General features: G+C 41.7%; 1 protein-coding gene across 1 annotated transcript in view; it reads left to right on the forward strand.

Moving 5' to 3' along the window:
- Positions 1-13,710, forward strand: part of plxnb2b (plexin b2b) — a 137,483-nt gene that overhangs the window by 90,418 nt on the left and 33,355 nt on the right. Inside the window, exons 11-20 of the mRNA XM_085778699.1 lie at positions 197-298; positions 985-1,080; positions 1,716-1,803; positions 2,127-2,308; positions 3,020-3,168; positions 7,418-7,526; positions 8,402-8,538; positions 8,979-9,155; positions 10,330-10,423; positions 13,352-13,549. Coding sequence (XP_085634825.1) covers positions 197-298; positions 985-1,080; positions 1,716-1,803; positions 2,127-2,308; positions 3,020-3,168; positions 7,418-7,526; positions 8,402-8,538; positions 8,979-9,155; positions 10,330-10,423; positions 13,352-13,549 — 1,332 coding nt within the window. The remainder of the gene's footprint in view (positions 1-196; positions 299-984; positions 1,081-1,715; positions 1,804-2,126; positions 2,309-3,019; positions 3,169-7,417; positions 7,527-8,401; positions 8,539-8,978; positions 9,156-10,329; positions 10,424-13,351; positions 13,550-13,710) is intronic.

Genomic DNA, 13,710 nt, shown 5'->3' on the forward strand with positions numbered 1-13,710 from the left:
TATCAGCTGCCACCATCTTGCGTGACAAATGTTGTAGCGTGGATGGTATCAATTTACAACTCAGCAGATGTTGCAGCGATACACTTATCTGTCGCTGCAGATGAGGGTGTCCATTAAGTGGTTGGCATATTTAAAAACGTAAATGATTAAAAGTGAGAAGATCTGATTTGTTTTGATTTTGATTTTGCCTTCTCAGGGAGCCAAGTGTCCTCAGTTTGAGAATCCAGATCCTGTGTTGATCCCCGTGGGCTACAAGACTCGAATCAGCTTTGAGGGGATCAATTTGGATCTCTACCAGGTAAAGCGGCACAGACACAGAATTTAAAGCATGTCTGGAAAGCTTTTCAGCTCTTTGAAACACTCCTTAAGTTTGGTATCAGGACCACAGAGAACTGGTTGGTGGATAACCAGTGTAAAAAAAAAAAAAAAGACTCTCCTGTCTCACAGAATAATTACTAACACCCTGACAACAAGAGACTCTACAGATGCAAAAAAGAATCAGTTCAGTACGTGTGGAAAAGCCGACAGAATGTGAAAATAATGTGACAAGAAACTGCAGAACAAAGGTTCTGTGTTTTGGTCGCAGAACCATTGTCAGTGCACCTTACACAGACTAAAGAGACTTTCAGACAAACACCTTTCTGGATTCCTCTATTGTTGTTATGTAGAAAATCATTTTGAGTTCAGACGTAAACAGATTTTGATTAAAGACATCACCTCATCATACTTTTGTAGTCAATTAAAGTGTTGACAGTTTCTAAAATGTCTTTAGGAAGAGAACTTCATATTACTTTTATTTTGTGGCTCTTTCATATTTCAATATATGTCCTGATGTGTATTGCATGGTTTATCAGTACAACCAGTATATTTTATATGTATATCTACATATGTTGCTCTTTAATGTTAGAAAAAAGGACGTACTTTAACCCTGTTTTATAAAGCTACAAGAGTGAAAACACCATGTGTCTTTGTGTGGCTCTCCAGGGCCATAGCTTCACCATCGGCACTGAGCTCATGAGAAACGTGGAGGAAGAGGTCAATTTTGAGGACGGGCCCTTCTATACCTTCAGTGGCTTCAGTGTGAGTATGGCAGCGCGCTAGCAGCTTTACTCGGCACTTGACACTTGATTGTGTGTCTGCTTTTACGCCGAACTGCTGATTTAGTTCCTTTTACGGAGCTTGTTGTCATTTCTGGCCAATTTACCCTCCACTAAGCACAGGTCCTTGAACTATGGCTGATTTGTGGACTTGATTATTGAAGTGAAATTTAGAACAGAGATATGCTCCAGAGCACTACTTGATTTCATGCTGTTTTTTTTTATTCCATATGCATGCTTTCTGTCAAAGTGGAGCCGACTTTATGCTCCAGACTTATAAATCAAATCACTCTTTAGCTGGTTTTCACAGTCACTTTGATATTCTATAGCTCCCTCTAATGGACAGACTTCCCTCACTGGAGTTATTTTAGCTCCATCTCCACATTGTGAATTCTGTGATTGGGAAGCTCAAACAGTGCGTAGCCCCCAGCTATGTTCTTTTCCAACATTGATTTCTTCAGCTGAAAATCTGCCAGACTGGGTATAATTTTTTTTTTCTTCCCTTTTTTTTCCCTTTGGCATGAGGGAGCAGCAGCCCACACTGTTTGCCGAGAAGAGCTTAAGTGCCATTAATCACTTGATTCTGTATTAATAATTCATTTTCTTCCAATTTCTTAGTTTTCCTACGATAAGTCACCGGAGACCAATGTTCTTTTCTACGTGAAGGACAAGGAGTCAGGCAAGAAGATGGACAGCACGCTGAATGGTATGCTCTCACATTTTAATGTGGAGACCTTATTTACAATGCCTGGTGTGCACACTGAGGACGTGTGTGTGTGGCCTCCATTAGACTTTAGGAAGCTATCTTTGATCAGCAAATTGATTACTAATGAATGACTGTTTCACATCTGCATTTAGATTTTATTCTCATGGTCATGTAATTTAACACACATTTCACAATGTTACAATGGCATAGGATTGGTTTTCGAAGGCAACATTTGGGAAATAGCTGTTATTAATGCATTAACCCCAATTAAAATCATGTGTAGAATCCACAATAGACACCTGATGAGTTTTTTTGTATCATAGTCACTCTGTACAACTGCTCCATGGGGAGGGAGGACTGCAGTCTCTGTAAGAACGCAGACCCAAAGTACAGCTGTGTGTGGTGCCCCAAGCAGAAGGCGTGTGTATATGAGAAGCTGTGCAGTTCTCAACAAGGCGTCCTGGATCCCAACAGCATCGAGTGCCCCGACCCCCAGATCACGGATGTGAGTATCTACAGAGTTGTCATGTGTGTGTGTGGACACTGGATCCAGAAGCAGCAGCTGCTTTAAAGGCCTGTGATTAGCAGGGAAACAGCGTCGACCGTGGTGATTGGATTGGAGAACTTCATTAGCGATATTTCTTTCCTCCTCTTTGTTGACAGAGCAGCTGAAAGTCCGTTTCTCCTTGAGGGCGTGTTGAGCTGGTCTGCAGCCTATTAGATTGGATCAATTCTTGCTTTTGCTTGCTTAATTGTTGGCGCCTCATTGTCATTGACAAAAATCCATCAGTAATTGTGTTGATGTCGATGCAACGGAGGTTATGACCAGGCTGACGGGTACATCAGCAGGCCAGCATTATTGACTAATAGTCACCAGTGACTGCTAAGGAGAGTCTGCAATTATCTTTAGATGACTGTAAGTTTCTATTTTTAATCTCTCTGTTCCATGTAAAGCTTGAGATCATCCTCTTCCATTCACTGAAAGGGAGTACTACACTCTCTCTATTATTATTATTTCTGTTGGGTTGGACAGACCAACAGAACTGTAATTACTTTAATATATTTTGTAGAGCTCCAGCTCAAGGACCTTTAAAAGCAGAGGAGTCCCATTTGGAGCCAAATCTGCTTTGCAAATCAGCGTTTGCTGTAAAATTAGCAAATCCTTTCTTCTTATAAACACCCACCCCACTCCCACACACTCTGTCTTCCCTTTCAGATTATCCCCCGTTTTGGACCCACACTGGGAGGCATCTCCATCACCATCCGCGGCTCCAACCTTGGCATCCACAAGGAAGATATTAAAAGCATCACCGTAGCCGGAGTACCGTGTGATCATCAGCCGGAGAAGTACTCTGTCTCCACGAGGTAATAGTCACACACCTTGGTGCACACACTGTCTATTTATTGGATTCTGCTGGCCAAACTATGTACAGTATGGACTGGTTTTATCCCAGCTCTTCATCCCGTTAAGCCTTGGATGCATAATCAAGTAAGGAGTTCTTTGCCTTTCCTCGAGGTATCCTGGGTGTATATTTTAATTAGCTCATTATATCACCGTATTGATCTGAAGGTCTCCAGACTCTGGTTAATTCAGAAACAGAATCACTCTCTTACAAGGGGACAGCAGTGGAGGGAGGGTGTTCAGGTCATTTCTTTGAGTTGACAACATACCAATAGTGCGACACAAAATTACTTATAAAGCTCCTTTATTCAAAATCCTACTCAAGCAGAAGAACTGAGGTGTTACCATCAACATATCCTTAAAGTATCAAAAGTAAAAAACAAACCCCTGTAACTAATATTTATATTTATGTGTACCGAGTCTTAACACTGATGTAAGTCAGTGTCTTAACACTGATGTAATAATGTGTAAGCAGCATTTACAGTTGTAGCTGTTTAAGGTGGAACTAGTTTTTACTACATTGCATACAGTTTGGGTTGGTGAAATGATTAGAGGGGCAGGGAGGAATAAAACATAAAGCTCTGCAGCACAAGCCTGTATTTATATTTTAGACTTTTCTCTAATTTTCTCTCAATTTTTTTTTCCCCCTCTTCCGGCCTCAGACTGTTTAAACATAACCGTCAGAGAAGTTTAGAGGGGAAATGTCTCCCTGGTGTGTGATGGAAATCTGGCGAGGTGGTTAACTTGTGATGGAAGAATTTTCAGGAGACCTAGATAAGCAGAAGCATTTATTGGAGCTCGGTCGGGGAGAATAGGGATGAGCAATATAAGTTAACCCTGTGTGATGCCACCCCGGTTCTGAAGGACATCTTCCCTGCTGGCTGTATTTAAACTCCATACAAACCTCACTTCTCTTCATGGAACCACAGCACTGGTCCGTATGTCACCAAATCCTGATCATTCAATCATGTTAACCTGCGTCATGTTTTATACTTCATGTAATACCATTGCCCTCATTAAACAATATACATAACATGCATTTATTTCCCTATAGTAGAGCAGTTAGAGGCAGGCATATATTTCTTGGTTTGTATGACGTGCAGGTGCATTATGCCTTTTTTCTTCTTTTTTTTAAAAAAATTTATTTGAAACATGTTTCATCCAAGTTTGTCTTCAAAATCCCCAAAGTCGTGATACCTCGACTAACCATAATATCACTGATCATTTGCTATGGTATTTGAAGTGTAGTGTTGACTCTTTGATTGGCCAGAAAACAGTTGTTACCATATACGAACACGAAAGAGAAAGACAGAAGGAGCGCTGATGCTAAAAGAGTAAGAATTAAACAAAGCCAGGCTCACAAAGCCCAAACAAATCTGAGACATCACCCGAAGAAAAATTAAGATGTAGCTCTTAAACAGCATTATGCTGTGTCATGGACCACATACTCATCTATATCTATAAAACCCATGCTGATGCATGTAGGCGCAGCAAAGATTAAGCATGTTCTCCCCTGGGATGCTAACAGGAGATCAAGTCCTGTTGGGAAGTGCTATCCTACCCCATCCTGTCTCTGCTAGAGTGGCAGCAACAAGAAAGAGGAAGTCTTCATCTGTCTGTCTCTTGTCTGAGCCTGGCAGATTAACAATGCATAATATTATTAGCGGGCTCTCAGGGGTAAGTTTGCCTTGGCGTATTGCCCACCCATACATCTCTGCTTTAGCACTCGCCACTGTATCGTTAAGGTGGGACTCTTTAATTTTTCGCCACAACTTGGGCTCCAGAAAAGACAAGAGATCACATCTTTGTGCTGTGTCTCTCAACTCTTCACACACCACAGCATCACAGCACTTTTCTGTGCCCACACTCATGCCAGACTTTAATTTCCTTCCAAGCTCTCACTCTCTCTCTCATGTATCTGAAATCCCAGGCCAGATTTCCTTTACTGTGGTCAGTCATCACTTCGGCCATCTGCAGCTTACACTCATCAAAGGAACCCTCATATGGCCATCCACCATTTATCCATTCACACTTGACTGCTGTGGAAGGCAACACAGGATATCATGTTCTCTGCCCACTGAGCACTCCTTCAAGCCATTCTAGGGGAAACTTGTTCACAATCGGGCACTTTAAAGTTTTACTTTTAGCATCTTTTGGTGAATCATTTGCAGATGTACTTTTTAAACTCTTCCGTGGACTGATTATCATCCATATTTGCAACATTCAAATTCACATTAAGGCATTAAACTGGCGGGCAAACACATCTATAAATATTACAGCAGCGTCAAAGGTTCACATTTTCTTCTGTGTTGTCTTTTTCTACACCAGTGGAGGCAATTTGAGACTTAAGAGCAAAAAACTGAAAGTATTTCTGCCTTGTGTTCACACTCTAGCAATCAGTGCCAAGGTCTGCGAAGCCATAAGCAACAGTTACTCTCATTTCCTGATGGACACAGACTCACCATGGGTCTTGATGATGCCAAAATGAGCATTTTTCCAGCTGACTCACAACTTGTACACGTGGGCGTAACCTCACCGTGGGTCTTATCTGTGTCAGACTCAACTCAAACTTGCTCCAGGAAGATGTAGACTCACCATGTATCTGCTGATCAAGCACTGACTTCAGCAATGCACCGAATTTCTCTTTTCCTAATATATCAAACTTATCAATTTTGATATGACACCCACTGGGAGCTTTGAATGGCACACATTTGCATGAAAAGAGATATGCCAGGAGGTTTTTTTCCAATACCAATGTCCTCCCCAAAGGGAGACTATACATCTTGTGACCCAGAAGAACACAGTGTTATGGTGGTTCACTGGACGCGCACTCTATTATATCCTTCAAATGGTGGAACTGTAAACAAAAACCAGACATCTGAATGCACACCCACCATTTTTTGTCTGTTTGTTTTTTTCTGAGTAACCAGTCGGTTTAATCTTCAACAATGCTACATTATGAATAATTTTAATGGAAAATCTTAGTCTGAAAATTGAAATGTAACTGAAGCTGTTAGATAAATGTAGTTTAGGGTAAAATGTGCAGCATTTCTTTCTGGTAGTGGTGAAGAATTGCTTCTACTCTACTCACTGAGGAACACTACTGAATGTCGGTCTTTAAATGCTGTCTGTCTTCAATCACTCAGCTACATATGACAGAATGGACCATCCTTGAAGCTTCCAAGCAGCCTAGATTATTGGAGATATGATGCGCATTCATCGAAGCACAGGTTTCTTTAGTGGTATATTCATGCTACAGACGCGCTGTTCCACCTCATTCTAAAGGTGTTTTAATGAGTCGAGCGTTGCCAAAAAAGGAAGAAAAAAAAGTATATGTCTGTCTAATACACTTCAGTAACAGCAGTGTTCATACAAATGTTCTAAAGAAAAGACAACACCCCCATCGTTTCCCCACGCCCACTAATGGGAACTGTTGACACCTGGCAGGAATTGATCCACATTTTGGACGAATTCTTGTCCAGCCATCTGCATGATGAGGCATAAACCAGGATTTATGAGAGCAGATGGAATGTTTTTCACCCTTAAATCTTCCAGTTTTGGAGCTCATGTGACGACTGTTGCTGCCTGATCTTTTGCCTGTTGATGCTTACTTTCTTTTAAGTTTTTACACTTTTTCCATTTGTATACATTATTATGGCATTCCTTCATATTACAGTTTGGATTTTGAATTGTCTACTCGTGGCCAACCTGTTAGCCTGCAGGAGACTTGCCATTTTATGCTGACCTCTTTCATCAGCAGCACATTTTCCCCTCAGGACTGCAGCAGACTTAGACATGTTTGGTTTATCACGCCGTTTCCAGTAAACTACAGACACTGCAATGTGGCAAAAATTCCCAGAGGGTTCAATCTCTGAGCTTCCACAGGCAGTCAGTCTGGCATTAGAAATCATACTCTGCTACATTCATAGCTACTTAGTCAACTGCGTTAATTAAACCTCATCTTAACCTGTTTAGCATTTCTGTCATTTCATTTTCCAAGGTAAATGTCCTGCATTCTCCTGATCCAGTTTCACCAATGAGAGCATTTACTGTACTTCTTTTTCCAATCTGATAGTTAACTGGATATCAATAGATTAGATGATTAGATTAACAATCACTTTTGAAAATATTCAGTTGATTAATCAACACTGGAAATTATTATTTGCATCTTTAACCCGAAAAATCCTTTTTCTTTCATGTTGTGCTGTCCAGTGTGGTGTGTGTAATTGGACCTGTTGGCAGAGGCTCAAGCTGGGGCCAAGTGGAGGTGGAGGTGAAGGGGGGGAAGAGAGGAACATCCTCCATATACTTCACCTACCAGGTAAATATTCTCTCTTACCAACAACACACACACACACACACACACACACACACACACTCACTCTGCTCAACCACACCACCACTGCTTCCACAATGGAGGTCTACAACTTTGACCCAGAAAATAATCACACCCAAAAGGTTTCAGCTGATTTCGTTGTTTTATGGTTTCTATTATGCTTTTTTGCTTCCAACTGCATAAAGCCCCTTATCACAACACACCTAGTGCATGTCATTTAACAACATCCTAATGTATTGCCAAATTATGCATTTAGATGCTGTCATATTACAATGGTAATGCATTGTAAGATAAGCCGGAATGTATATGCATACCCCTTTAACCAGATGCTGTGCAGTAGTTCCCCCTTTTCTCTCTAATACTTTAACAGGCTGCAGCGTAGCTATTTAACTGGCTTTTCATATCTCTGGCTCCACTAAAGCTTCCCCACAAGGGAGTGCTCCGCCTAACTGTTTGCTCAGCAAATTGAGGCAGATGTGGTGCCTGGGTGTGTGTGTGCGACTGTGCGTGCATGTGAGAGTGTTTCAGATAGAGTGGGGGAGATCAAGGAGGGTGAGAGGAAGTGTGTGTTTATATGACATTGCACTGTATCTGTGTGTGTGTGTGTGTGTGTGTGTGTGTGTGTGTGTGTGTGTGTGTGTGTGTGTGTGTGTGTGTGTGTGTGTGTGTGTGTGTGTGTGTGTGTGTGTGTGTGTGTGTGTGTGTGTGTGTGTGTGTGTGTGTGTGTGTGTGTGTGTGTGTGTGTGTGTGTGTGTGTGTGTGTATGTTTAAGAGCTTGTGTATGCTTGTAAATCCTTGCAGAGGAAAGATGTGTATGTATTCATTGTGTATCTTGTCGCCACCCACCCCCACCTCACCAGAACCCGATTCCTGAGGCGGTGACACCTGCTCGAGGTCCTAAAGCTGGGGGCACCCTCATTACGATTTCTGGGAGATTCCTGGAGACTGGCAGTAGGGATGATGTCCAGGTTACCATCGGAGGCGTGGAATGCACTGTGTAAGGGTTTCTTTTCTCAATAATTGTCACAAACGGCAAAGACCTGTTCCGTTTCAGTTGAGTCTTTTCAGTTGATAAGTCCAAATTATTATTCAGACATTGCACTCTGTAAAAATTCTATAGTAGCCTCACTTTGAAGCCCATAAATTGATTTTTTTGAAGCAAATATCGAATTGACCTTAACTTTGGTGTCACAAGCAGGATTTTTTCCCCCCTTTACCATTTGCTTTCACTGTTGTGACCACAAGTGTTCTGTCAAAACCAGTGCACAGTGACATTTTAGGCAGAGGTAAGGGAAAAATAACAAGCTAGAAAAGCAGCAAAGCTAGGATTTAACAAGCTGTCAGGCTGCTGCCGTGTTGACTTCCACTGCACGGTGACCTTGTGCGACCCCCACTCCTCCAGCCAGCCAGCGCTAAGTTATGTCCTTGTCTTGGCAGGGAGAAATTTGGAGCAGAGATCACCTGCAGGACAGGAGAAGCAGATAAGGTGCCCTCCGACCTTCTCCCTGTCACCGTGAAGTATGGAAAGAATACCTCAGAAACCATTCAAAGTGCCTTCCAGTTCCTCGAGAATCCCACCATACTGGACCATCACCCCAAAGGAAGCTTTGTCTGGTCAGTTTAATTATGCAGCTTGTATGTCTTTTACCTTTAATCAAAGTGTGTGTGATGCTTCAGCACTTTCATTTTACCTGGAGGCGTGTTGGACTGGATTTTGCCTGAGTTGTGGTCAGTCTGCTGCAACAGTTTGGGATTCCCAGCAGACTTTTTAACGCAACCTCAGCTGAACTGTGTGTTAACAACACCGCTTAACATCAGTGTACATTACAACAGTGAACATGATAACGTCCCAAAATGAAAGTGTTCAGCGTTGCTGTGCAAAAATATATTCTCCCAAGCCTGTGTTTTATTCATTCCTTTTTTTAAAGACCCATTTATCTTGAAATATCAGTAAGACTTATATCACACATGACACCATTATTTATTATACACAGTGAAAAGACTTTAACAAAACATTTGCTTTGGGAGCTGTAGTGAACTTTGTGTCCTTGCACTGATCTACATCCTTCATGTAGAAGTTTGTTGTTCCCAGATGTGTAAAAACAGAGGTGATGAGGAGAATGAGTGATAGTCATCATAATGGACAAAAATAGGAGAATAACACCAAGGTTGACAAATAAAAGAATGTCTCCTTGAATGGCTTGTGCTGAGCTTTTTGTTTTTGGAGTAGAGAAACAAAGCAAGACAAAGAAAAAGCTGCTCAGTTGACATTGAAGACAAAGTCAAATGGAACAGTACCGTACATGGAAAACTGAGCACTTTGAAAACCACCTGTCTTGTTCTCTGCACTGCATACATCTGTCTGTCTGAAACCTTGTTAAAGGTCATTAACGCCAAGAACATTTTAGTTTCTTAAAAGTGTGATCTGTCCTGCAAGAGTTGCTAAGTATGGCTGTGAGTGTGTGTGCAGATTGGCTGAAGGTGATACAGATGCTGGCCTTTTGATGTTGCAACAAACGTCTTGATGGTCCCTGAAAATGGATGCATTAGATGGTTACCTACTGTGTTTTTTTTCTGCTACTGAAAGCTCTACAGCACATGTGATCAGACACACAGCCTGGACCAGCAGGCAACAGACAGGCCACTCGCAGGCTAAACTAATTTGTTTCCATCTCTGGTAAAAATCACCCCTGGTGCAATTTAAGAACCCATGTCTGTCTTCTGATAATGCTCCACATCGATGCTCATATGTGCACTTTTCTGTGTTTTTTGTGTGTGTGTGTTTTAGTGGAGGTAGGAAAATTGTGGTGACCGGCTCCAGCTTTGATCTGGTCCAGACTGCTGTTATGAAGGTCCAGGGAGACAACGCAACATTTTATGAGGTTTCTGATCCCATTTATTTATCAGCATCCTTCTCTCTTTATCTTCCTCCACCTCTAGTGATGACCAAGTCTCTGCTTTTCACTCTTTCTCTTGACTGACTTTATTCCTACAATTCTCTTCTTTTCCATTTGCCCCCCCCCCCTCACAGCTCAGCACTGTCCATCAATCCCCACATCTCATGAGCCCACGACTACAGTGGTGATTCATTCAAACCCTGTGAAGCATTGCAACTGTTTGAGCCTACACACGCTAACAAAATGCACGCACACACACACACACACACACACTGATGCACATTTCCACTTCCCTGCTTCCACTGATCAGTGAGATTTCATGAGCCAGTTTTACTTAATCTTTCCTTACTTCACTTCTTAGACCATAAATCCTTAAAACCTGTAGGATTGCAGATAGCAGTGCCACTGTTTCACCCCCCCTCCCCCCATCCCTCAAAATCTAACTTATGTTCCTCGTCCAGCTTAATCAAGTAGGACCGACTCTGCCAGCAAACTTGAAGGAGTTACAAACAGCAGCTTGCTGGCGCCTGCCCTCCAGTGTACCGGCCGGTGTTAAGCAGCGGCAATTTTGTTCATTTCATTTAAAGGGCTAAATTTAATACCGGCATTAAGGTTGCAGAAGATTATGTGACTATGTCGCTCTTCACCACTTCACTCCTGGCCAAGTCCCTGGTCCGTGCTACCCAGGGACAGGGGAGATTTGAAGAAGACTTCTGGCTGCCACAAACTACCAGCGTATGTAATGTGTTATCTCAAAGGCCTTGGCTGGTCAACTTCATAAGCTTCTCTTGATTTAAGTCCATCCGCTGAACTGGACCCAAATATTTGGAGTCATTATGTCTGCTGGCATGTGGTGAAAACATGTTGATATTGTAGGTCAGGTTAGTGGCTCAAAGCAGCAATGTTTTTTTTTTCTTAAGAGAATGGAGAAGTGTTGCGACAACATTTTCACACGCACACTGAATGCCAGGTGTTGTTAACTGAACCAAATAACAGAACTAAATTGTTAACATGGCCTGTTTAGAGGAAGGGGTATTAGAGTTAACAAAGACAACATACAGTATCCGCCCTTCAAGTTTATCAAGCTGTTAGACTAACTGATAAGATTTTAAATTACATTTTTGTGATGACATCTGTGTTTATATTTAGAAATAAAACAAAGCCAAGTCTACATTTACAAAGGATTGTCAGGTGCAATATAATGAAAAGTGTTCCCAAACTTTTCCATGGCAAGGCCCCCCCGATTAGCATTAACTTCTAGCCGGGGACCCCCTTTGCAAAGCCACTGAGTTTTGAAACAGTTAGCAGTTAATCATGATGTCATGAATGATAATTTGTAGCAGGCAGGCAATTAGAAAGATGAGCATGGCAAATAAGGTTTATGTTATATTATCATAGATTAGATTTTATAATAATGCCCAAAATACAATAATTTTATTTTATTTTGTTGTCATCTTATCAATTGGCTTAGGACCCCCTAGGACAGTGTTTTTAACCTTGGGGTCGGGACCCCACATGGGGTCGCCTGGAATTCAAATGGGGTCGCTTGAAATGTCGAGTAACTGATAAAAGAAATTACTGATAAAAATATATTTTTAACTAATTATTCTTTTGAAAATTATGATTAAAAACACCACACACAATCTTAAACAACTGTATTCTATACTTTCACTTTCTTGAATATATATCGAGTTCAAATAAAATGCAGCATTTAAAAATATCTGAAGCTCCTCTACTGGCTCTGTGGCCACTGCAGGGCTGGCATTCAACCTGTGTTAGCTATTGTTTTAACTATACTTCTATTGATACATCTTGTGATGCTCTCAGACACATCATCAGTGATGTTTGATGTGTCTGAGAGCATCGCAAGATGCTAAGAACAAAAAGGGCTGTATCCTGTATTATGTATTGTTTTAATATAACTAGAGAAGTTATATAACTTTCATTTTTTGTAGACATTCGTGGTAACTGATTTTCATCTAGTACCATCAGGCCACACTGGTTTTGTTTGTATCATTGCACTGGTGATAGATAGCAGAGCGCTGACAGGAAAGGGGAGAGAGGAAGGATGTCATGCAGGTCCACAGATTAGATCTTAAACATTGTGACCACACTGTTGATGTTTCAGGCCCCAAGCCGACTCGGGTCCTGTGCAGTGACAGCTGTACTGTATGGGATTTCTTTAACTGTGCAATCTGGTTTAGTTAATAACTAGTTTGAATCTAGAGCAACTTCACAAGCAAACATTTTGATGGATTTGTGACCCAATTCTGTTCACAGTTAATGACAAAAGGCGTTCGACTCACACCAACCAGCTTCAAAAATTGTAGTAGGTTTTCCTTGACTTTTCAAAAGCGTTACGCAATCGACCCTACATCTTTTGCCTTTTCCTTCTGAATAGACTGCGTGTAGGACTAAAGGGTGTTGCTGTCACACACGGTATTGTCAGCCTTGTATGGAAACAATCAGAGAATGACAGAAATATCACCACCAGTCCAGTTAATCAAACACAGATACACAAAGCCAGAGGAGGAATAACTCAGCGTGGCTTGTGATTCATCAGTGGCTGCTGTTCTACGATGGCACATTGGGATTTTAATAGAAACTGAAAAGAGACACGTCATTTCACCTACCCAATTGTACTAAACCAGGCTTTTTTTTCTCCCCACGCGACCCCACCCCCCTAAACACGCTTCCCTCATACAATAAAACCACAAATTCACTGCCTCTTTCAAAACAAACTCTTGAGTGCCCACTGTTTTCCTTTTGGTTTTCATATTTCTAATTTTAACCCATGTTTTCTGCGTTGGACTATATTTGTATATTCTCCTTCTTGTCTTGTTCTTTACTTTGTGTTTCAAATACTTGTTGCTGTTTGTGTTAAATTATGACATTTTACTCTCCCATCCTCAGAAGGCCAGCGAAAAGAACGACACGGTCATCCAGTTTGATACTCCAACCGTCACCGGCTCCCTGGGTCAGCACTTCAGGACATTCATACGGCTGGACAACTGGGAGAAGGAGCTGAAGCCCTTCGACTACCACCCTGACCCCATTTTCAACAATCTGACCAAGAACATCATCACCGAGGCCAGCATCATCATCGTCACTGTGAGTGCAGACCTCACAGCTCCTCAAATGCTGCATTTCTGGGAAGTGGGCCTTCTTTGTGTGAAGGAATTAAGACAAATGGTGTTATTATGTGACTGAGGGATAAAAATGGAAAACATTCTTAACTGCAGCTGCTGTGCCACATTTTCACTTCTTAGCTG

This window comes from Trachurus japonicus, chromosome 6, assembly GCF_045865225.1.
Source record: "Trachurus japonicus isolate A0001 chromosome 6, Traja_1.0".
Lineage (NCBI taxonomy): Eukaryota > Metazoa > Chordata > Actinopteri > Carangiformes > Carangidae > Trachurus > Trachurus japonicus.